Source organism: Oreochromis aureus, linkage group 22, assembly GCF_013358895.1.
Source record: "Oreochromis aureus strain Israel breed Guangdong linkage group 22, ZZ_aureus, whole genome shotgun sequence".
Taxonomy (NCBI): domain Eukaryota; kingdom Metazoa; phylum Chordata; class Actinopteri; order Cichliformes; family Cichlidae; genus Oreochromis; species Oreochromis aureus.
In genome coordinates, this window is record NC_052962.1 from 21,890,169 (window position 1) to 21,916,096 (window position 25,928).

The 25,928-nt window shown below is 40.4% G+C and overlaps 1 protein-coding gene across 6 annotated transcripts in view; it reads right to left on the reverse strand.

Annotated features, from left to right (window-relative positions):
* trps1 (trichorhinophalangeal syndrome I) overlaps positions 1-25,928 on the reverse strand; it is a 115,525-nt gene that overhangs the window by 79,295 nt on the left and 10,302 nt on the right. For 5 of the 6 annotated variants that reach the window (XM_039605815.1, XM_039605817.1, XM_039605816.1 and 2 more), the window contains exon 2: positions 16,452-16,962. In XM_039605815.1, the coding sequence (XP_039461749.1) occupies positions 16,452-16,464 (13 nt within the window). In that variant the 5' untranslated portion in view covers positions 16,465-16,962. Of the gene's footprint in view, positions 1-6,340; positions 6,379-16,451; positions 16,963-25,928 lie in introns of all 6 variants that reach the window. The other variant, XM_039605819.1, reaches the window with a different exon arrangement.

Sequence of the window (25,928 nt, forward strand, 5' to 3'; positions counted from 1 at the left end):
GTAATCTGACGCAACTCTATGTAATGGTGCATTTATAAATTCTATCCGAAATGGTCTGAGGTGCCATCATCTTAACTGTCACCCAGGAAGTCACAGTTTCAGTTTCAGGCCCCCCTGAGCAGAACGGCTTTAGTTAAAGGCTTAAAAAAATGCTGTTGCACTTTGTTGCTTTATATGTAAACCTGTGTTCTTTCTGTCACGTTCCTGTCATTTACAACAACGAAGATCGATGCGCGGTATTAGTAAAAGTAGAAGTACAGTTCAAATGTTAATGACACCCATGCAAAGAGCAAAAAAAGGAAGTAGGTAGCAGCTATGGCCACTATTTCACAATTATAACTGAGATTCATTCACTTCCTTACACTATGTGTGCATCTCTGCATATTTGATTGCATGTAGGGACATGTAACTGTGTGTGTGTGATGTCAGTATTTGAGTCTAACAAAAAGAGACAAAGAGACGACATGAGTGTATTCCTTCTTTTTTTCTTTTTTTTTAAGGACACTAACACAGAGATACACAATCACAGACAAAAACTCAATGCAAAAGACACTGGGGCAGTTTGAAAAGGCTTGGGGCTAAGTCTGAGCTTTCATTTCCTCTATCCTGCATCACAACCGACAGACACACACACATGCACATAAGCGCATGGATACATAGAGACAGAAGGAGAGTGCATCATTACGAGACTTTTGGCCTGCCCAGAGCAATTGCAGAGGTAGACAGCTCTAAAAGAAATGACTACACAAACCTGCTCTATAGTTAAACATCCAGCTTTTTTCAACAAGTAGAGTCGTTTGGTCTGGAATGAAAAATTACTTTAAAAAAATCAGTGAAAACAAAATTACAACTATTTTTACAATAAAAACGAATCTGCACATTTACTGCTACAGTGTTTCTATGAGAAAATGAGACGTAATCATAAAGCGGATGCCACAAAAAGGCAGATGATAAGTTAATGTAAAGATAAACGTAAGTTTAAGATATTTCTTTTGTAAGCCACGGAGTTCTTGCTTGCTGCACTCCATCACACACGGCTACACACACTCACAAACACAACTGATGTTATGTAAAGTTTTCCAAAAATTAAGTTGATATAGTGTTCCCGGCAGTAATATAAATAAACATGACTAACTTGCTTAACCCTAAGACTAACCTTCCACTACTCTTATCTCAATTCTATTTGTAACCTAAAGATAGAACCACGTCTACTTTTTAAAATATAACGTTTTACATCACGGGGACTTGCTTGTTGTCCCCACAAGTGAAGTGGTCCCCTCAATCTTACTGTGTGAAGAGATTTGGGTCCCCACAAGATCAGTGAAACGAGTACAGACACACACAGACAAATGTGCAGACTGTTAGCCTTCCTGTGCTAGGGGAAGTTGCAGGTTGTTGCGACATCAGTGCTTGAGATAAAAGCCCTATCACTCTCTCATACACACACACACATAAACACATAACATGGGCTCAATGTGAAATTTGTTTAGATTTATCATAAATTTGGCTTTTAGGAGAAGAGGAATCAATGTTTAGCCGTCGCCCTATCACAGCGCGAAAGAACTTTATTTTCATTTTAAAAGAGTCGTTACCAGCAGAGCACATTATGAAGTGGACCGGTTTTTATGACTGTGATGCTGCGACTTCACTCACATGTCAATAGATTGCAATGCAGTCATGCGGTTGCCTACATAAACCGTGAGAGATGTGGAGTAAACCCATCACAATCATGAATTTAAATTATGACTTCTCTCAAACCACTGATATGCACTGAGTTTCAACCATCATTACACATCACCACAGGGAAAAGGAGCACTGTCTTCCTCGGTATTAAATGAAATGTTCGGACAAGATTTCATTTCATGTTTGAAAATTATGTGGAACAAAAAATAAGATGTGAAATAATGAATTCTCAGTATTTTGAGGTTAACTAAGGTAAGTACTTTTAAAATTTTGAAATGATCCAATGTTGTTAGAGAAGTGTTTAAATATATCTTGTAATTTAAAACTGCTATTCAATTCAATTCGGTTTTATTTCGCCTCAAGGTGCTTTATGTTGGTAAGGTAAAGACCCTACAGTAATACAGAGAAAACCCCAACAATCGAACAGCCCCCCCTTTGACCAAGCACTTGGCAACAGTGGGAAGGAAAAACTCCCTTTTAACAGAAAGAAGCCGTCAACAGAATCAGGCTCAGGGAGGGGCAGCCATCTGCCGCGACTGGCTGGGGGTGAGGGGAGGAAGACAGGACAAAAGACATGCCATGGAAGAGAGCACAGAATAATAAAAACTTATGATTGGTGTATAAACACATAGTGAGTGAAGAGGAAACACTCAGTGCATTAAGCGTCCAACAGCCTACGTCTACTGCAGCATATTCCAACCTGTCTAGCATCCGCTAGGCATACCAAGTTAAACTAGAATAACTTTATTACTCCAGTTTTCACATCAAACTGCACAGCTCATACATAAGGAGGACGTCACCCTAATGTACGCTGACCCGATTTGATCTAATTCTGCATTCTCAACATGATAAACTGAAATCGATCAACTGTGATTATTTGTCTCAGCGTGCTCTGGATGATTTTATGGAGGAGCGTGAAGCAGAGGCTTTGTGAGCGGGATGAAGGTGGCGATTATTCCAGGAGGGTCGTCTTGACTCAAGTCCTCTGGCTGCAATATCGACAGAATGGTATCGACCATTAATCGTGTATTGTGGAGCTGGCGCCAGCATCCCACCTGCAATGCACTTTGGATAATAAGTTATGTAGAAAAAAAAAAGAGAGAAAGAAGTGAATGTAAACAGAGCCTCCTGTAAACACCTGCTAAGGAAATTCACTCTGACCTTAGGTAGGTTTTCATCATATTCTGGACCTGAGGGTAAATGCAGCATTACGCTCGGTCTTGTCTAAAATATGTTTGCCATTTAGAAACTGGCACTGTGAACGGATACAGGGCTCTGATAATTCTGACATCAAAAAGGAGAGGCTACAAGGTAAACTTTCAATATTCCTGTGCATTTATTTTGCATGTCAATTAAAGTGACTACAGAAGACAGCAGTACTCCAAGAAGGTATATCTTGTCACCTACAGCATTGAGCAAACTCTACCCGTGATTACAAAACACACTGTCTGAATTCAACAAGGGAGGCCTGTTTTCTGAGGGCGTGATTCCAACGCGGTTTAGCTATCAGCTCGCCAGGCCTCAAACTAATGACATGATCACATTTGAAAAAGAAGAGCTTAACACACCCTATCCTACCTGTTCTGCCAGAACTTATCAGCCTCTTTTGCGTGTGTGTTGAGGTCGTGTGTTCTCAACTAGATCAGGACACCTTAAATAGGTCAGAGATTTACAAGAGATTCGGGTGGATCAGTAATAAGAGCACAGGTATGTAATGTTTAGTTCTCACACCCATCTAACTGCTGGTACACCCTTAAAAAAATTCCACATGCATACACACAAATACAAGCATGGACGCGCACCGAGCGACGAGTTCAGCGCTTAAACCTATCTAGCTGATACTACACCCTAAATCCTTTCATCTCTTATTTTATACCCAGCCCCTCCCTCTGTCTTCCCTTCTTTTTGTCTCTTTTTGTTCTCCTCTCTAATCTCTCTGATCTATGCCGCTGATGAATGACATTAAAAAAATGGCGTAACCTTGGTGTGCTGCTGAAAATCTCTTCCTTCTATTTTTTTCAACATGTTCAATTTTTACTACAATTGGCAGCCTAAGCTGTTCTCCCAATGTTAAAGACTGTCCCATAGACCTGGAGCAACACAACAGGTATAAAATTATCAAATACACATTGGTAGTATCAGGGAAATTGTCAAGCCGAACAGCTATCTGTTACCCTCTATCTGCACCTTTTAGCTAACTTCCTCTCAATATTACCTGTTGTCAGCATTTAATATTTGTACTTGCGCCATTACGTCCCAGTTATGCATGAGTCAAACATAACAAACCACAAGTCTGGCAAGGACTCAAAAAAGTGAAGGCATGCAAAACTGAAATCGCTGCAAATGCTTTGCCATTCACAATTGTTTATCCTCTGGGGTTGATTAACCCAAAAAATAAATTACAAGGCTTTTTGGCAGCTGATCTGAAGGTCTCTGACATCAGATCCTTGCACCTCCTAAGACTAATCAACTTGTATTTTGTAAGATGACCTTCTGATGAGAAGACCTACTGACGTTAGGGAAAAAAAAGGTAGGGAGACTGAGAAAGAGAGCTTTAGAAAGACAGCCTGAAAAGGAAGAGACAGGGAACCAGAAAGAGGATGAAATGCGAATTCATTGCCTTAAAAGCAGCTCTGAGTAAAACAGTTTGATAAGAATCAGACTGCACACGCACATGTGCACACACACACAAACACACGCAACCTTTTACTCTGAACCTCTTTGGACAGATACGCAGATAAGATGTGTTCAATTAGTGTTCAATTATAGCGTGTGTGTGTGTTTGTGTGTGTGTGTGTGTGTGTGCAAGAAAAGAAAGCCAGCATGAGACAGAAGCAGGGATAAGATTCTTTCCACCTATGTGTCATTTCCTCTCTCCCTCTCTTTCTCCCTCTCTCTCCCCCTCTATGTGTGCATTACATTTTTCCTATCTAACGAGGCTTTCGATCACTCCCTCTCCTTCTCCTTTCCTTATCATCCTGCGATTCATAGGACATCTCCCCGAAGCAATAAATTCAACTATCCTCCAAAAAAAGACTTAAAAAAAACCCCCAAAAAAACCTACGCTGTCAATTTCCAGCCATGTGACAGTGTGTCACTAGATGATCACATGAAAAGGAGTCTTGTGTGATGTGATACTCAACTGATCCCTGTAATAAAATTGTCTTTTCTCTTGTCTGAGTTTAACGGGAGGGGTTGGGGGATCGGGATCAGCTGTGAGCTATGCTTCAGAAACTGGCATGTACTCTTTGACCTACTTCAAGTTATGTTAGAAACTGAAAACTTTAAAACAATGGTTCCCAATGTAGGAATCCCAACAAAGAACAGCAGAATAAATCTGGTCCTTGCAAACTTGTGTGTAATGTTCTGTCTTCTAAATGTCAAATAACTCTGACTTAAATAACTTGGAATATTATCAATCAAAACTGTTTAAAGTGCTCACTGTGCTCATTTCCTTTTGTTTTAAGAGTAGCTTTGTATGATTGTCAGATCAAAATAATCCTGAAATCCAAAGCTGTTTTAGGCCTCAGGAAAACAGGCCTATAGACTATATAACTAAATTGTACTATATAAACTGGCAAAAAACTAGTTGCTAGGAAAAAAATTACTATTTCCCTGACTAGTTGTGTGTGGTTTTAAGAGGATTCTTGCTGTTGGTAAAATTGGTTGCAAAGAAGTAAACGATTCTGCACTGAAAGTAGGGTGCTGGAGTTGCTAGATGTTTGTAAGGAAGATGCCAACTTGTCTGCAAACACTCATTAACTGCTCGCTAACAGTATTGAAAGCTTAAAAGGTGTGATGCAAACTGGAAGCGAAATGGCACAACTTACACACTTTTTCATGTTTCACTACCTTTCAGTGGTTAGTTAAGAACTGTTTGCAGACAAGTGAGTATCTTCCACACCAATGGCAATTTGCTAAACAGCAAAAACTTGCCAATTGGTCAGGGAATACACAATTTTTCCTAGTGACAAGGTCACTGACCAGCGTGTGTGACTGAGGCCCTAGCTCTGTTTCTATTCATTATTCTACCATCATAGACAGAAGCAGGCATGTCAAGCTTCTGTGCTAGTAGGCAGAGATGTGTGCTGAGTTGACCATATCAGGGATATCCACTGTCTTTGACTTCATACAGAGGCAAGAGTAGAAAAAAAAACTTTCTGTATCCTTTCATTTAGAGCAGTGCGAAACCCGAGGGGCTCCTTGCACATATGCTAAACTCATTATTTGAAACCTTGGCTACCTTTAGTATAAGCTTCCACCGTTAAGCCGGGAAATAGAGAAAAGCATAATAAGTCAAATTTTTTAAAAACTTTTCATCGTATCTATCCATTTGGTTTTCTGAAAATTTGAGAATTCCTGCTTTAAAATTCTAAGCTGTGCAGTAACAGCGTGCAGTCCTTTTCAATGCGTCCCTGCTGAGTGCAGCACAGGGTGGAGCCACTGGTCCCAAAGGTGTTTTTTTCCATGCTGGAAATTTGTCAAGAGTTTATCAAGATAGGGCAGCGTTCAAGCATACAAGCCAAGGGTAGCAGGGAAGGGTGGCAGAGTGACTCAAGAGTAAAGCATCCTTCAACCAGAAGGCTAAGTTATCTCCCTCGTGACTGTGAAAATCCAACCTGCTAAAGTGTCCTTGAGCAAGACACCAAATGCCTACCAGTCCCAGGGGTGCTGTTCTGTAGCGGAGGTTGCAATCTACAGGGGGAGATGAAAAGAGACGATTTCACTACTGGGGATCACTGGAGTATCACAAAAAAGCCTGTGAGCTAAAGTCACCAGTTCCACGCCTCACCTCACCACAAAACACTCTGGTGGCAAATTATCTGCCTCCCCCTCTTTCTGTCTATGTGGCACTCTTTTCTCTTACTGCCTTCCTCTTTCTCTCTCCTCCTGTCCTATTATGGACATAGCAACAGTGTTGCTGTCAGGACGACTAAAGATTTGATTCAGTGTCTGTCCCTGTCTGAATGTGTGTCTGTGTGTGTGTTGTGTGCATGATAGCAGATAAGAGCCATATATAAACAGCACTTAAAAGCAGAAATGTAAATGTTTAGAAGTCACTGCAGAACACAGACCATATCAAGATACCAGAGAGAGCAAGAAAGAGAGAGAAAGGAAGATTAAAGCAGAGTTCACACCAGGAGAACTAGCAGACTGCAGTTGAGACTCAAGTTGGATTCCAGTCATCAAGAAGACTTGGTGGAATTTCACATCTCAAAGCATCCAAACTGTTTAATCTGCTGCTGAAAGTGAAGGAAGTTTTGAAAAACTGACCAGGATGCATTAGCACCTGTGTAGCCTGTTCAGTTCAAGTATAGGCACGTTATCTTTTACAGAGGAGGTTTCTGTACAGGCATAATGCATCAAACGCTTAAAAAATATCCAAAACGTCATTTAAGAGAACTCTTTGATTATTTTATAGACATTTTTAGAAACTACTGCAATAACATAATGACTGAAAAGCCACATAAACAGCAATTAACCTCAGCAGTTTCACTCATCAGAGAGGGAAACTATCGTTTTTTGCCGTCAATCTAAATTTTAAGCTCTGAGACTTAATAGTGACCTAATTTTGAATGAGTCACACAGGTCTCGAGACGGGTCGCTGGCTCTTTAGCAACCATCGTCAACAGGGAAAATTTTCGTTTCCGCAGCTGGTTGGTGAGTGGTCAATAGAGGTTGCCGGCCATCGCTAGATAAAATTAGTATACAGAAATGAAGAGGTATACGGTTTGCTTTGGTTGCTACTAGATTGCTGTGGTTGCCCATAGTTACATTTCAACAGCCTTTGTAGTCTACATCTTGGGCAAGATGGTGAACCCCAAGTTGCTCTCTGATGTGTTCCTCGGACTATAAATGTTGAATAGAGAGCACTTCAGCATAGGGAAAAGTGCTTATACACATAAGTGAATGAGGCATGTTCTATAAAGTGCTTTGTGTGCCCAAATAGACTAATAAAGCGTTAGATGAGAACCAGTCCACTACCACTTGGTGAATAGTTGGCGAGTGTTTGCAGGTATGTCGGTATCTTTCATGTGAGTGAGAAAAGCAATAACAACAGACACCTTCAGATAGCGAACAGATTCTACAAACAGCTTTGCATCAGAAACGTTGGGAATTTCTCTTTAATTTCCCAACTTTTCTACTTAGAGACAGTGATATATGAGCATTTCTCAACACGTCTGACAAAAACTCAACACAAATTATTTATGGAAACATGGCCCCTTAGACTAATTGGCCTTTTTGCTTACAAATTCACTGTAACTTTGGATCCAACACTCGAACCGAAGCTGTAAAGAACTTCATGAATCAAACATGACATGTTTCTTTACCATAATATCAAAGCTTGCACATTTTGTGAAAGGCTTCTGCAGATGAGGGTTAGAGGGTTCGGTGTGCGAAATCCTCGAAGGAACAAGCAGGAACAAGTCCATTTTCACATATATATGTGATCTAAATGTACGTATTGTGCTCGCTTGAGAGTTTGTGTTTGGTTACACAAGTGTGTGGCTGCGCAAGCGAGTGAGTGATTGTTAGCAGAAGCTCGTTAACCTCAGAAGTCATTACCACAGCCTCGAGGTTTACGGCAATTAGACAAAATAAACGGCAAACGAAAAACAAAAAAAGGATAAATGAAAAACAAGAGGAGAGAAGAAAGTGATTACTGGAGAAAAAATTAAAGTGATTATTTTCACCAATTTGAGAAAACAATAACCCCCCCCCCTCAGCTCTATCCCCCATGAGAGCGGCAAAACACAATTGCTGGAAAGAAAGTAATAATTGGAGAAAAATAGAAAGCGATCATTAGAGTTAAGGAAAAAAAACACATTCGTTTTGACAATTTCTAATATAGCTAATGTGAAAGAGGAAAAAAAGGCAAATGTTGCAATTTATGAGAGCTAAAAAAGGAAGCGCGGTGAATACGCATGTATGTGTGTTTGAGTCGGAGGAAAAGGGGTAGTAGCTGACATCACTGCTCCTATGTAGACTTTTTTTTTCTCTCTTTTCTCAAGACGTTTTTGTTTTTACAGCTTCACTCTGGGCAGACCAGACCGCTGTACACACGTTCATGCACACAAACACACATACCCTCGCTCGCTCGCCCCCTATCTCTCTCTCACTCACATACACACATGCACACTCCATACATATTCCCATACGCACAGACCCCTAAAGGGGCCTTTTTTCCACATTGGACCATATGGTGCAGACAGGCGCACGGAAACAATTCTCTAAAAACAACACACATTCTACACTTAGAAACCTACCACACACACACACACACACACACACACACACACACACACACACACACACAGGCTCATAGATTTTCCCTCTCTCTCTCTCTCTCTCTTTCAAACACACGCACATACACATGCACACACCAGACAGTTAAATCTGCTGAATGAATTGCTGCCTTGTTCAGCAGTGCACTAATGGCAAGAACCTGCTATGGCGATTACCACACACACGCACACACTCACACACACACACACACACACACACACACACACACCGGGGCTTAGCATTAGGCATTCTAGGGCACTTATCCATTAGAGAGGTTAGTTATTTTCCTCACTCCAAACGTAGGTATTCAGCTTAATATTCCAACAGAGGTGGTTGTAAATCTACTCGGTTAAGGAGCTGGGGCAGATGTCTCCGAAAAGCTGGATCTCCTTAGTGCACCAGGATGGAGCTCGACCAATTATACAAGCTAATAAAAAGGCTGATATTTTACTTGTTTTTATTTTTATTTTACTATAAAAACCTGACGGTGAAGCCTTGAAATCTTTATTTTAAAAAAAGTTGTAATTGTGATGTATTCAGTTGCGTCGTAGCTTTCTTTCTGTTTTAGTAAGTCTTGCTTACCGTTTCCATTAGCTTACTCTACTTAAAAAATCTTCCCACATATCCTCTAGGTCACAGTTTTGTTTTCTCTCACAGTCGTTAAATCCACTTTTCTGCCAGTCTCTCTAGTTCCCTTTTTTTCTCGTGTAATCAAAGACGCAGCAGGTTCTCCATTATTCTTAAAATTTGGCACTTTTCATCTTTCATTTCAGACAATTGGCACTGTAAGGATTGAAGAGTCAAATTTAACAGTGTTTGTTATTGCAGTCAAATGTATCCGATGGACTCAAAGCAGCTGGAGACAAGAATGTCCAATCTCAGCATTGATTTGTTAAGACTGAAAAAGTGACTTCTGTAATGCGCGATGCCGAGAAAGAGAGCACTGAGTCATCTCACTCAGAGGGAAACTTCCTTTCATACTAATGGGGAAGAAACTGCACATAATAAAGAAACGTTTCCATAATGTAAAAGTTAGGGTTACAAACATTACTGTCACAATTATTTTCATTCTTAGTCATTTGCTATTTTATCCTGTGATTGTTTATTGCTAAGTAATACCATTAACTGCTATTAAGAGCTTCGTGTTTTCAGCTGAACAGAAGCAATGTCAAACCTACTTTGTCAAAAAAAACAAGAAATTTTGCATGAAAATACTTAAAAAGTCACCCCCAAAGACACCAAAACTAAAGCAATGCAGAGGCTGTTTAAGCATAAGGCGAGTATGTCTTGCATAAGCAATAATCAACAACGCACTGCTCGACATAAACTAGCAAATCTAGGATACCTCACATTGTAATGTTTTTAGAAATGCCATGTTAGACCCATAAAAGTTCCTGAAACGTTCCTGCAGCTGATTTAAAGCACACCTTTACAGGTTTAGTTCTGTCTAGTATTGTCACTATGAGCAAGGACTATGTGTGTGCATCAGTCTGTGTGCTCTGCAGTGATTGACAGCTGCCGTTGCCGATGCTATACAGGCTTCATGAGAGCACTCTGTCTTCTGGATTCAGGAAACGAGATAATGCATCTTAGACAAAAGTCTTAATCTCACTTAATCTTACTTGACATTATCCACGTTTTTGGGGGCAACTCAGGTGAGAGCTACTGCACAGTTGTAATTTTGTCACACAGAACAAAATTCAGACTTGTGTTGTAAATGACACATAAATGTTATCAGAACATGAAAAGGTGTCCGGGGTGCTGTTTTAGTCACAAAGCATCATGTTCAGATGCTATCAAGCTAATATTAAAAAAAGGATTTGAGGTTAAAAGTGGCTTTAGTCAGTTTATCTTTAATGACAATTTTGCTCCTGCATTGTTCCACACAACAGCAAGCAGTCCCTCACCACTTCCAGTCAAACAAACACAGCCGTGTGCTGTGAAACTCACTGCATCGCGGTGACTGTCTGGGTTGCATTTGGCTTCAGTGAGCACCTGAAAAAACTACCATTTGGAACTATCTGTCAGCCCCCAGCTACTCTGTTTTTATTGTTCTGGCAACTTGTTCTGCTGCTGCCAGGCACCCTGGCTCCATTGGATGGCTGTGCTGGCTGCTAGTTTTAGCATCACCACCAGCAACTGGCCTGTCAGCTCCCAGCAACTCTGTCTTTATCGTCCTGGGTAAGGGTTCTGGTGCTGCCGGCCTGGCAGGAGTACTATCAGCAGCAGCCTGAGCTTCTGTCTTCCCCTTTGTTGTTCCTCATCAGTGGACTCTCTACAGAATCTGTCAACAGTTGAAAATGTGATGTAATTCACAAAATCAACTGTGTATTAAAAAAAACGAGTGTGGTCGTTAATTTTGTCCAAACTTCCAATACGATGTCATGTTATATAAATGAATGGGTCAAAGCTGCTACAGTGTACTGCGGTGATAAAACATTTACAAGCGATGCCAGTAAAGTCACAGCATTCCTACGGCTGATACATGGGTGGAAAAAACTGAATATCAGCAACATTTGATTACAGAAAAAATGACAGTATGCAGTATTTTGGGGGAGAAACTTCATTCAAGCTGACTTCAAACTTTCTGCAACTCTGTCAAGGCTGCAACTGCAAAGAGATTTTTCCTTCCAGACATACTGGGGCAGCACGCAGCTGTACAGTACACCAGCATATGGATTAAATAAATACAGTCTGCACAGAGCTTGTTAACACTTGTTCACTTGGATCCAGCACAAGTTTTAGGCAAACCCAACAAAAAACATACACTCACATCTGTGCACACCCAGACCAAACTTATGCACACAAAGAGGATGACACACACATGCAAAAATCCTTAAAGGAGTAAATGTGTAGGTAAGTATTGTGAATGCAGATAGAGATTTGCACAGACAAACTTGCACACACATAAATATATAGAGAAACTGGGGGGAACCTTTTGATAAATACTAAGTAGCATGTTAGTGATTAGCAAAAACTCCATTCACCACACTAAGGCAAGTCTGTTTGTATGTCCAATTTAACCAGTTTAACCAGTTTTCAAATCAGCATAAGTTAACTGTATGGGAGTCTCATCTAATCACACACTTGGGTTGGATATAAAAAGAATAAATTGTACATTTTAACTGAATGATCTCACATCTTTTACATGTGCACTAACGTCTTACGTGTATGCAACAGTTACTTGTAAGTGCTTCAGTTGAGGCAGCACAACTCTCTCACACACACACACACAACTGTTGCTTGGGGTCTGATCTACCTCTGGCTATGTGGTCAGTTGCTAACAAAATCTGATTAATGGATTTCAACTCAGTCTCTCCGACAAACACAGAAACAGACTGAGAGGAAGATGAATTGGTACAAGCTTTGAAAACTAGGTTGGGTCCACTGCCCCTGCTTTGCCTAGTTACCGTTCTTAATCTGATTAATCCAATTTTTTTTCCTCCTAGAAAGGCTTTGGAAAATGAGCGCACCAAGCACCGAATGCCAGTCAGTTTTTGCTGTGTAAATCTGACCCTCCAGACAATTTGGATACGAGGAGAAACAAACATGAACTGTGCCGTGCGTGCCTGCATTAATGATAACATTTCTTCTAGCCATCAAATTGTTCCAGCATCAGTTTATGTCGTAAGATATACGATATGGCATCTCGATCCAAATATTAACCAGGCTTATAGGCCTACCTGTTGTTGCATGATATGCCTAGATCTGGGGGTTGCAAGCCTGCTGGCATCTGGGCTGCAATGCGGTAGTATGGACAGCTCTGAGGACAGTTATATAAGCTAATGAACCATCTTAAGAGGCATTGGAGAATTTTTTGTAAACCAAATGCTACATTTATAAACTAACTGCCAATATACAGTACACTGTTGGTCGAGTTTTATCAATATATTACAGACAATCAATTCCTAAACATAATAATTATAATTATTCAGTGTGACAATGCAATCAGGTCTGCTAGGCTCAACCTAGTTACAAACAGAGTTACTGCAAGCATGCAAACAGACCCATAATTGAGATAAAACAGACTTAAGCAAAGAATTAACACACATCTGTCACCCTGATCTTTGATTGATTCGGTGTCCTTTAAAGTAGTCGATCATTAACAAACTGACAAATTAAGCCATTAATAGCAATGACACCTGGTGACACCTCCTTTATTAATCTTTGCCTGGCTAAATAATAAGTCTTAATTGGAATCTATTAGAATTAATTGTTAGTTGGGATGTCAGGGACAAAGAGAAAGACTTGTGTGCATGAGTTTGTCCATGTACGTCTTTGTGAGAAGATTAAGGTTTAATGCCCTCTCTACTTATTGATGAATGGGTATGTCTCGACGTCCTACACACACATACGCACACGGAAACACTGAAAAGGGAAAAAAAAAACGCGCATATGTGTGTGTATGTGTGTGGAAAACTAACAGCGGTAGAGCATGCTGTAAAGCTGCAAGAAGATGAGATCATCACACACACTGAGCTACCTTCTGACCCATTTTGGCAACAGTCAACAGGTAGTTTACACGCGGATGTTCAAACGTTTTCTAAACCAGGCTCTGCTCTGACTTTTGCTGTTTGAGACACACAGACAGTAAGAGGGTGACGCAAAAAGAGAGAGAAAGATCTGCTGACAGACAATGGGGAAGGAACACATCAGGAATCACCACCTCAGAGGAGCGAAACTCTTTTGTGGGCTACTATGTCACAGAAACAAAAAAAAAAGTCTTTATATGTGCACGCTGTGCTGCGTGTTTGCGTGCAGGATCAAATTCAAATGGCTCGAACTCTACTCAACATTGCTCAGTTTTTTTAAAGCTTCAAAAAAAAAAAAAACTGGCACATGTGACTAACATATCAAAGACTAGGAGATAACCCAAAATGCACACACACCACTGCATCTATGAGAACATGTGTATATACACACTTGAAGGCATGCAATCATGCACATGCATACACACAGTTGAATAGACACACACACACACACACACACGACCACAGCTAAAAGCATCAAGCAGCTCAAAGTAATCCGCCCTGCTGAATAACATCACCAAGCAAAGCCACCGCACCGCATAATGAAAAACATACTAACGCACACACAGATGCTCGCACACTGTGCAAAAGGACATACGCAAATTTGCATATCCATTATCATTCACTATGGTGCATGCAAAATAGCTACGTTAAAAGATAAATAAAGACACACCAAAAGTACAGAGACAGTCTCAAAGACACTCTGCAATGATCGTGCAGTCTCTGAGTCAATTACCCTCCATGCATTTACAGTTCAAGGGTCATTTCACCAAAAAAGACCTGCATTTTTTTAGCTTTCCAGGCCGCTTGGAGTTCATTTTAAAGAGATTTCAAGAAAGCTGCTAGTACACATATATTCAGCTATACAAATAATAAGTATTCATACACTTCCTAAAAAATCAACTTATCTTTCATAACTCAATGTATAAGTTATTCAAATCATTCAGAAACCTTGCTCTGGAGAGTTTTGAACGGTTGAAACAGTTCCCAATAAAAACTGTTGAGACAGCATAAAGAGCACGAGAGTGTGTGTGTGAGAGAAAGAGAAAGGAAGCAGACGTCGAGCGCTTCAGCGTGCGTTGTGACACAGGTAAAGGAGGATACGCAGCAGCTGTTTGCGCACCTTTGTTTGTGTGTTTTTGTGTGTGCTCAGCACAGCTGATGGCTGGCCCCAAATAAATTCAGAAATTTAAAGCGTGTCAGTTTTTGCAGCTTGTTAGTAATACAAAAGCCCTGATAAGGCAAAACACAGTGTGGTTAAATTACCGTATGTTAGCGTCATAATGCATACAAATGTACACGCCCACATATACATATATATACACACACATCCAGACAAGAATAATTCTCTATTTACATAATTCAACAATATGGTTGTATGTACTGTATGTGAAAAATATTTCTTGATTTGCGAGCGTTTGGATAAAGGCCGACAGTTCGGCACATACGGTATTTAAACCGAAATAAAATAATACGACACCGCTATAATTATAATGTATGCTACACCACAAACCACTGAAGCTTTTTGCACATGCTTACATAATAACCTCAGCTGTAAATATATGTACTTCCTGTAGTACAATAACCTGTGCAGTGCCATTACGTTCTAGGATCCATGAATGCACGTAGCAAAAGGAAAAAGTAACCTTTTCAGTTCAAACACTCCGATATCTGAAACAAACAAATCCTGTTTTGGTGTTGTACAAAGCTCAGCATTTAATTGAACAGGCACTCTTATTCATATGTTATCATCCCCTAATTGCAGGCTCACCATTAACGGTCTCTATGTAGCATGTGGGCTTCTGTAAAGCCTTGGAGATCACTGGTACTAATCAACATTACTAATAGTTTGCTGTGGTGGTGCTGGAGTCGACGTTTGAAAGCGTATTTATGGGATCTGAAGAGCGAAATCAAAGCAGTTGTGTCAGAAACCTCTTGTTAACAGACATCCCTGGTAACAATTACATATTTTGGAAGCAAACCAATCAAACAGTAGATCAAGTTGCTCCCGCTAAACTTTACAAAGTGTGAGGAACTAATGAGCTCTGCTAATGAGGTCTACTGAACCAGAATGCAGCAGATGCTTACTGGAAGAGCAGGTAATGTTTCGCTATGAGTAAATTGCTCCACTGCTTGATGTCAAAAACAATCTTTTAACTTTTATTTCTACATAGGAATCATTTGAAACAGCGCAGTATTCAAGCGATATTCAAACAGTTTTCCACCCTCGCTGGGTGCCACCAGGCAAACATTAAATACCACAGCGTATGGAGGAGCGATTCAAGGCAACGTGCACAGTCACTTCCTCCACAAGTGATGACTAAGAGCAGTTTTTCATAATACTTCGTTGTTCTGCGTGTACGCCATTTTATCTGCAGTCGCTAAACTACCCCCCTGTACCCGCTTTGGCTGGAGGCGGTTACATCAGACCTACAAACTGGCCGAGCTCTGAGAACGACGGATGCCTGTTAAAGCTTTTATTTTTTTATTTCTCGTGAAATTGTTTGCTTTCAAAGTTTCAGCAAGACTTGCTGTGCACACACACACACACCACAAAAACACGCTGAATTACTGCAGAAAAAGTATATATATATTTATTTTTTTCAAGGAATGAACGCTGATGTTGCAGAAAAAAATTAAAATGAATTATTGTTTTATTCCTAATGAAAAATAGTTCATAAACAATTAGCAATTTAATTTAATGTAAAAAATCCCATTACATTTGTATTAATATTGTATTAAAGATTAGTGACTAATTAAAAAGTGTATTATATTCATTTAATTACTAAATGTTACACATGATAAACTGACTTTGTAAATATTCACGGTAGTTTTGTCAGAACATTTAGATCAGAAAGCAGCAGAATCCTGAATATCAGCAGTAAAAACATTCAGTTTAAAGCTGTTAACTTTCCTATTGAGGGATTAAAAGTGAAAACATATATGTCCTACCTCTGCTGATCATCGGGTTATATAAACATCATGGCTGGCTCCTGGCTTTGGCATCGGTTCTTTTGAAATGGCTCGGTTTAACCCTGCGCCGCAGCGGTCCGTCCAGCAGCGCAGTTCGGCTACTGGCCTTCTGTACTCCACAGCGTAATGGAAAGCAGAAACCAGGTGTCAGGCCAGCACTAGTATCCTTCCATTTCTTAATCAGGTCCACACAACTCCTCAGAGGTCCTTGAGCATCCGCGCTGAAATTCTTCGGCTTCTTTGACTTTTGCTTGTGAAGGTCTTCAACTGTGAGTCGCATCAGCTACTTTTAGTCCACGGCTGTTGCCCCCCCTCGTACGCTTAACAGCTGGCCATTACAGCTTTGAGTTTGATCAAATGTGTGTTCTGCGTATGCAAGCTGTCAGGTTTGCTGTCCGGTCCTTTATTTTAGTTTTTTTGTTTTTTCGTAATTCAATTCTGGTTAAGGTCCTCAGTCATGGTTGTCAGAGTCCACTATCATCTTAACAACCTGCAAAAAGACAGAAAGACAAATATTGTTAGAAACGGGCACATGCTGCAGAAGTTAGTGAAACCTGTTGGAGCCAGATTTCAGACATTTTTTCCATACTTTACGTTTACAGGAAACAATTTTGCCTGGACTTTAGACGTCTACATTAAAATGGTTGATCAAAGGTGCACAATAGCCAAGAAAACATTCAGTGCCCTGCTCAGACCCCGGCCGGGTCTGAGGTTTTTTTATTTTCTTTTCCCATATGTGACAGCTGACAATGCCTTTCACATGTGAAGTCAGTTTTGAGGTCTTTTTAAAGTCGGGGCCAAGGGTAATTTACAGTACAATTTAAAAAATAAAATAATAATAATAATAAATGTGAGTCTTTCACAGTGAAAGCATCGTCAACTTTCCGTAAACTCAGAAAAAAAAGTTCAACTTTCAACCAAAATCTACAATTAACAAACATGTCTGTGTTTGACAACTGTAAACTCGTTGCTTTTTTGCACATGTCAAATTATATTTTCTGTGTACCACAGAAGGACGTGAAGTACAACAAACAGCCCGGACATTAACAGTCAGGTAAATAATGAGAAAAAACTGTGCAGCCGCTAAACTACTGGGGGAAAAAAAGGTCACTAATAATATCCCAGGGATATAATTAACAGCAGAACCCAGCATCTCGCTGTCTTCTTCTTCAAGTATGATTTGCTCAATTTCAATAGTGATTGCTTAATGAATCACAACAAGGCCGTCATTGATGAATAACTTCCAGGAATCAATAAAATAAATGATCACATATTGGATTTCCAGCGGCTGTGCCCACTGACGAGTCTATTTTTCTTCATTCTGTAATTCTAACTGTTACAAGTTACACTCTAGTTCTCAGTTCCCCCTTTTGTTGCCCCAACCACAAAAATAACCCCACCCTCTGTGTCAGTAACACTCCTCTCCCGCTCTCTTTTTTTTTTATTCTCACTCTGCCACCCTGTCTCCTTCTTTCCATCCATCTCGGCTCTCTCTGCTTCGTACCGCAAATCAAAATGTTAGTCTGTATTTATAATAAACCGTTTTCCTCAGGTCAGTCTGGTTGGTGCGTGCGTGTATTTGTAGGTGCCTGCATCAACGGTGGATAAAGATTCAATACCTGTTCAGCGGTCTTGACCACTTCCACAGACAGTTCTAACTTTGTTTGGGCTATAGATAGAAAGTTAGCACACCAGAACTGGAGGCTATCATTATCTGAAAATGGATATCTGCTGTTTCGCAAGAAAAAAAAAATTGCTGGCAATAAAAGCCAAGAACATTATGAGTCATTACTGAAATTATGAGTCATTTTAAAGACCCTCCCATCTTAAAACAGTGCTGTTTTTCAGGATTAGAAAAAACTTCTGAGAAAAAAACACAGTTGATGGTTTCCAGGTAGGCACTTGGAAAAAAGTTGTCCATAGGTAACCTTGTGAAAGTGTCCACAGAACAAAAAAAGCAAAAATAACAAAGAACACAACAAACAAACAAAAAAAGAAGGTGAGAACTCCAGCATCACATCAAGCAGACATGCTTCCGGTTATTACATGATCAACCACACCATGTAATAACAGCGTTATAACACAGAGGAAAACCATTCTTTCAAAGCAGAAAAAAAGAAATGTAAGAAGCAACTTATTCATTAGCAGTTTGCACAACAGGAAAAGAAAAGGGGAAAGAAAAGCTTTCTTTATCTTAAGAGTGAGTGTAGCTTTAAATATTTTTTTTCCTGTGGAACTCTGACTCAGTCAGCCCCTGCTTACTCATTTTCTCAATCACTGTTTTTTGCTTCTTTGGTGTTTTTCTCTGTATTCTCTGTTTCTTTTTCTTCCTTTCTTTTTTTTTAACTTCCACTATGACTTTTCTTGTTTTCTTGCATTCATTCATCTCTTTTTCTAGTATAACTTCCATTTCCCAAGCTCACGTCCATCAACTTCACGTTTTTCTCCCTCTCTCTTCCATGTCTCTCTCCCATCAATTCATCACTGAGCTCGCTGTCATATTAATGTGTTTCTTCTGACTGTTTTTCCAACTGTCATTGTGGCTGAGATACCCCCCCCAAACCACCGCCACAGCCAGCTCCCCCACACACACACACACACACACACACACACACTTCGTGAATGCGTGTGGTCCAGTCCGGCCATAGACTGTTACATTGTCCCAGACAGGTTGGACTGCACCACTAGCCAGCAGACGAGGGGGGGATGGGGGGAGGCGGAAAGCGGGGGTTCCTAGGCAATGTTTGTTTTTCTGTTTCCAATTTGGTCCAGCCTGAGGAACTCCACACTCCGCTCTGTCTCAAACACACCATTCATGACGGCCTGACGTACATGATTACACACACATGCCCACTCGCCAGCTCTCCGCTCGCTCCGAAGCACGCACACACATGCAAACAGACGCACACACGCGTTACATGCTCTCGCTGCCTCCAACAGACGCGCAGATTTAGTGTAAATCCACGACGACAAACATAGCACTCGAGTTCATTTGCAATCATTTCTGTCACGAAACGCAAGACCCTCAATTTATCTTTGTCCTCATCTTTTATTGTTTTCTGATTTGTTATTGCTAATGCCGTCTCAAATGACATGGTGGTCAAACTAATTACACTCGTTTCTTCCTCATCTTTCGGCGATTTTTTTCCCTCTGCTGTCCCAAAGAAAATAATTGTCTTTGAAGGGCCTTTTTGATGTCTCTTGTTGCCTTTTCAGATCTTATGTAGACAGAGTTATGCTCCATGTTTCACCAATTAGAGCACAGAGAGTACATTGTTTGATATTCAGCTCAACTCAACCGTTCCAGCTGAAATGGATTATTGTGGTCATTTTTGCTGTTTGGATTTTAAATACAGTAAATAAAGATCTTTCTATGTACTTGTAAAATCGTTATCTTGGATCAATACAGACAAACTATGCTGACAGGTAGTTATCAGTCTTTTCAGATGTCATGGAATTATCGTCCCCCTGTGTGGTTTAAGCATCAAGGATGTACAAGCAGGCACTGTATGCAAATGAGGTTTACTATGATTCAGTGCTCTCCGGCTTGTTCCCTGCAGATCATACCAGAAAAGCGGCGCAAACGCAGCAAGAGCTGCACACAGAGCTTTGCCGTTCTATCCGCGGCATAAAATGTACTGAGTAGCAGGTGCAAAACCATAAAGCCGGCTGTGGAGCTTTACAATTTTACTGTCAGGTAAACAAAGGAAACTATTAAACTACTCTTGAAATTCTCACAATAATTTGTTCAGTGATTGCAAACAGCTTGTCAATCAAAGAAAGTTGGCTTCTTCCAAAATCGTATTAAATTAATATTAGGAGAAGAGACGAAGCAAGTGTTAATCAAAGCGCCCTGGCACAACAGATGATACAAAGTGCAGACAATCTCATACAGTGACGAGATGATTGGCCTATGGAGAAAATCACATAACCTTAACCTTAAGGTCCTGATGGCACAAAAAAATGAACTCCATTAAGATCAGGTAAACTGCAGCCGGACACGTTTCCGGAGTGTTGACATGCATGACAAAAACAATGTTCTGATGACTACGTCTAAGGTAACATAAAGAATATTTCCCTGTTCCTAACAGATAACTAACATTCACACTGTTAAATAAAGGCAGAACTGAAAAAGTCAATTATCTGATAAGCTGATCATCGGAGTGTGTATGTTCCAATTCCTTGGTTCCCCCTTCCCTAATGTGAGGATCGACTTTTTTTTTCCCACAGTAAATTGAATATTTAGGTGGAATGACTAACAAATCAAGGAAAGTGATGGCAGATTAACTAAAATAATAGTTAATAGATAGCTAGATAGTTAATAGTTAGTTAATAGATAGATAGATAAGGGAACATCATCCTATCAAGTGTGCACATGTTCAACCACACCAAAGAAGATAATTAAAACTTCTGCCCTACATGTGCATTGTCTGCACGGCAAGCGAGCAAACACACTGTGCCAATGTGTCTCTTCTGAATCACACCACTAAGTGACCTTGATCAACCAGATCTTTCAGCTGCTGAGGTTAAAGCTGAGGGAGTGGCTTACCTATTCATTACTGTATGCAACACCCACAGCTTTCAGACTTTTCTCTGACACATACGCACGTGCTAGTTGCTGACATAGCACAACTTTCCTGTGATACATAGGTTCCCCAGAGTGGATAAATAAACAGTTGTAGGACTGATATTAGTCCACTTCTTCCTGTGGGGTTTGGAAATTAGTCTAAAACAGAATCACCGTTGCCACCAGTAACGCTAATAATATAAAGAAAACTATACGTTACTACATACAAGTGGTTTTGAAACTGCTGAGCAAATTAATCTGCTACATCTTAGAAAACAAGAAAAGAGAAAGCCCAACTAATTACTAGTTAACTGCTGCTGTGGCTGGTAGAGGAGACAAACTTACCAACCACAGTCAAATGAGTATCCACATTTGCCTGGTGGACGGTGCTAATGTCCCGCCTTGATGTACGATAGTAGCAGGAAACCGGGAGATGCATAAATCAACAGGGGACTGTTGATTCTGACCTGCTCTCCACAGCTAAGACTCTCATACATCAAAAATAATGGAGAACAAACTCTGCTTCAGTGGTAGTTGTAGGCGTAATGGAAGGAACTAGTAGCTGCATAAATCAACAAGTTGATTGTTGACTCTTGCCTAGCTGTCTTTTCCCCCAAAATACGGAAAACAAACTACAGCTCTGCCAGAAACACACACGCACATTACACACATGCATTCCTGCCGAAGTCTGCCAGACGTATCTGATGATTTTTAAGTACGCGCACACACCCATGCATGCTTGTGTTTGTGTGTGTGCGTGCCTTGGTTTGGTTTGTCTGTCTGGGTAAGCTCAAACATTACATCAGTCATACACACTCAGATCCACAAACTGAAACAGGCAAATACACTAGATCATGCACGCACTGCGCCACATTCGCTATTCAACACTCTGTCTCTCAGGAATACACACACATGCACACAAAGACAACCACACACACACACACAATTTCCACTGCTGGAGAATCGGACGTTTCCTGCAAGCGGCCGGGAAAAATGTCTGGACAAACTTAAGACGCACACACGTACACACAACGGAACATTTTCAACCCACAATGTTGACATTATATTCCTTTCCAGAGCCCTTCTATCTACAAGCTGGCCAAGTGAAGCAGCGTTTCTCCATTGAGCAGTATCGGGAAGCAAGACTGGAAGACTGTCAGTGATGTCAATCCTGGGCTGGGGTCAATTAAAAGAAAAAAAAGGGCTTTAATCAAATCTCAAAAACAAGTATAATCAACTTCTCATAATGCCTTGCTGTAATTTTTATACGGGATAATTTTCACTGCAGTAAAAACATCTTTAATGATTTTTTTTCAGTGTCTCAATCAAAGATATTACTAGCCCCTAAGAGATACTGTATTAACTTACCTTTGATATCATGCGTGTATGAGGGTGCAAAACTGATCTCCACTGAAGGCCAAAGCATCTTTCATTTTCTTAGACTGCAGCAAGGTTACATTTTCAATGATGCAGTGTTCATTTGCAAAGAGATAGAAAAAGTGACGTACTGCCTTAGAGTCATATCACCGCCTTACATAGCTGAGGTTAACAATTCAGATTCAGCAAACCACATTTAAAAAGCACTTGGTATAAATTTTAAACATAGTAATAAGAGTGCCCCTCTTTTTACCGTCTTTTTCTCACAACGCATAAATCAACCGAGCTGGTCGTCATCAATTTAGTCACATTAAAGTTATCTGCACAAATTCTAGTAAACTGTTGTTATCACTAAAAAACTGCAGTTATCCCTGGTCCTGCAATGTGTGCGAGCTGGAATCGGTCTAAAGGACAATGACAAATACAAACCTATGAGCCAAATGAGCAATCAGACCAGTTCTGTTGATGTGCATGAATCTGCTTAAACATATTAGCAGCAAGCTAGCATTAGCTGACATAAGCTATAGATTCTGTATCGATCCCCAAAACAAAGGTTCCTAGTTTTCCCCAATTTTTGGTAAAATTCCAGTTTGAACAAACAGACTTCACTGTTTAAAACTGACTTTATTTTGAGTGTCTTCTAATGTTAGCTTACCTACAAACAGGCATAAATTGCTAAGTGGCTAAGCCACATCCCTTCCTTGCCAATGCTCTCGATCACAAAGTACTATTTGAAAAAAATTATAATTTTCTTTTACCTTATGTGGAGTTTGTTCTGAAGCCTGTATTACTTGTTTATGCTAACAGCAAGATTAATGGGCTTTCAAAGATAATATTAGCTAGTGCCTCTTACTGGTGGCGCTATGGTGGAGCAGAAGATTGGCACTGATATAGACACTCAGGACATAGCACAAATATATCATTGCTATAATTGTCACAGAAAATTCCACCCTTGACAAAGAAGATCACACAGGCCTACAGGACGGTTGGCAGCCCTCTGGCAACAATGTGTTGCAAGGGAAAAAGATGTAGATCCCAAAGGTTAGCAAGCGGTTGTTGACATTCGCTACTTGAAACAGGTCACAAAGTGGTATGCAGTGCTACACAAAAACCTCCTTGGGATTGCTTTAGTCCCTCACATATTGCCATAGTGGCAGTAGTTTGTGTGAAAAATCCTGACATGTCTGCAAACAGTTGCTAACTAGTCTAGGAACAATGGTGTCACTGTGAAAAGTGCAACACAAAATGGAAATGGAGACCGTTCGCCTTCAAAGTAAAATCTGTGCCTTTTGAAACTCGCCCGCAAATGGCAAGGCACTTTTAAAGGCAAACATTTTCTGTTAGCGTCACACTTTTTCAAGTTTCACCAATCTTTGGCAGGTTGTTGGATGAAAATTTGCAAATGGCAGCAATCTGCTAGCGACCGAAGCAATCCCAAGGAGGTTTTTGGCATCGCACCCCCAACTACCAGGAGCCAGCACTGGGAGTATACAATTTTCCCTGTCATCCGTGGGTTGCTGACTGTTTTCTAGGCCTGTATGACTGAGCTCTAACAGACTATAAAAGACAACATTTACGATGACATTATTAAGTTATGTTACCATCTGTTTTAAAGCATGAAAAATGCTACAGACCGATTCTTTTAACCACAACAGGTGTGACCCAAAACAGGTAACCCAAAACAGCACTAACTAGTACAGCAGTGAGGTTAATGTACAACGGGCAAACACTTTTCTCATCATTTAACAGAATCTATTCAAAAGGACTCAGAGCACAAATGGCTGTACTTTCCTGTGGTGCCGTTACTCGACACATCTTCAAAGATGATCTCTAATGAGTTTAAACAGCATTGCAATGCTCCTAACTTCTCTCCGCTGTTCTATCACCTCCTAGTCCACATGATGGTTTTCTCAATTCTCTTTGCTTTCTCTATCTCCTCCATAATAATCTGTAAATCAGACACTGTCACAGTTGCCTCCTTCCTAAGTGTTATTCAGAAGGGACATTTTAAATCTCTGTAACTCCTTGCTTTATCATCTTATACGTATATTTCAAGTGAAGTTGTCAGCCCACAGTGTAAATCCACTCAACTGCAACAAGAATATATTTAGGAAACAAATCAAGAGAACTTTGTTTTATCTTAACCTTTATAACATGACTTCAGTGTTTAAGCTGATTTACGTACCTTTAAAGATAAGGTACATTTTTATTATTTAAAAAAAAATCTTTATCATAATGTAGAACAGACAAAAAAACTGGGGTGTTGGGTAATCTGACACATAAAATGGATATCGAGTATCAGAAAGAGCAAGTTTTACACAGGTGTTAACTGAAAGAATACATAGCAGCGAAGGGAGTGGCCACTTGAAGAGATTACAAATCTCTCATCGCGCAACATTCATCCTGATTTTGTAAACCTCCTCCCAAAGAAGGTAGTTCACACATTAAACTGACATTGTTTTAATGTGGCACATGGGAATCTGATCATTTCACTGACTCACTGACTTTTCTAAAAGAGCAAAAGGGAGGGGAGAAAAAGAGAGAAAGAGAGAGTGGAGGCAAGAGAGAGATTCTCACAGCTCGATGAAATCAGCCTCTAAAGAAAAGGGAGAGGACAACTTGTGTGTGAAGCACTAAAAAGCCCAAAAGCCATGTTTCAGAACAAACGCCATGCCCCCCACTGTGCTTTTCCACCCACCGCAACTCACACACTCACATCCACGCACTCACACACATTGGCCTGAAGAAAATTTAACTGTCAGCCGTAAAGTTTTCAACCACAGTAAGTGATCTTTTGCCCCCTTTCTCGCCCCACTTTTCCCCCTTCCTCCTCCTGCCTATGCAAAACAGTCCCCCATCTATCTTTCTGTTGTTCATCCTTCTTTCCTCCTTTCCATTTCTCTTCTTATTCTATCTCTATTCTATTGTTGCTGTACATATTGAGCTTCATCTCCTTCTCTATCAATGCCCATCACAGCCTCCTTTTATTTCCTTTCCTTTCGCCATCAGTGTGTCCATTCATCCACCCATCATTCTATCAGGACCAAACCACTGTCCAACACAGACAGGCAGACACCCTCGCTATCCTATTTACCTTATAAACTCTTTCCTACCACAAAAAATGAGAAACTATCCCTCTCTCTGCCCATTCTTTATCACACCAACCCCCCACTTACTGCATCCCCACATACACACATATACCCACACACTTCTGACTGTGGGCCTCTGACACCCACCTCTTCGTCTCCCTTCACAAAAGTCTCAAAGACCCCCAGATGTGTGCCCCCTTAATTTCCATTTCAAAAAAGAACCACCTCCCTCTCTCCATCATCCATCTATGCGTGCATCCACTTCTTCAAACATACTGCAGATACTTCAAAAACACACTATTACACACAGCTTATCAATGACAAGCCTTTTTTTAAAGAGACAAAGAAAAAGAAAAAGCTGCCAATGACAAATATCTCGTGTCAGATCTTTGAAAGGGGAGCACAGGAATGTTGCAGATACAG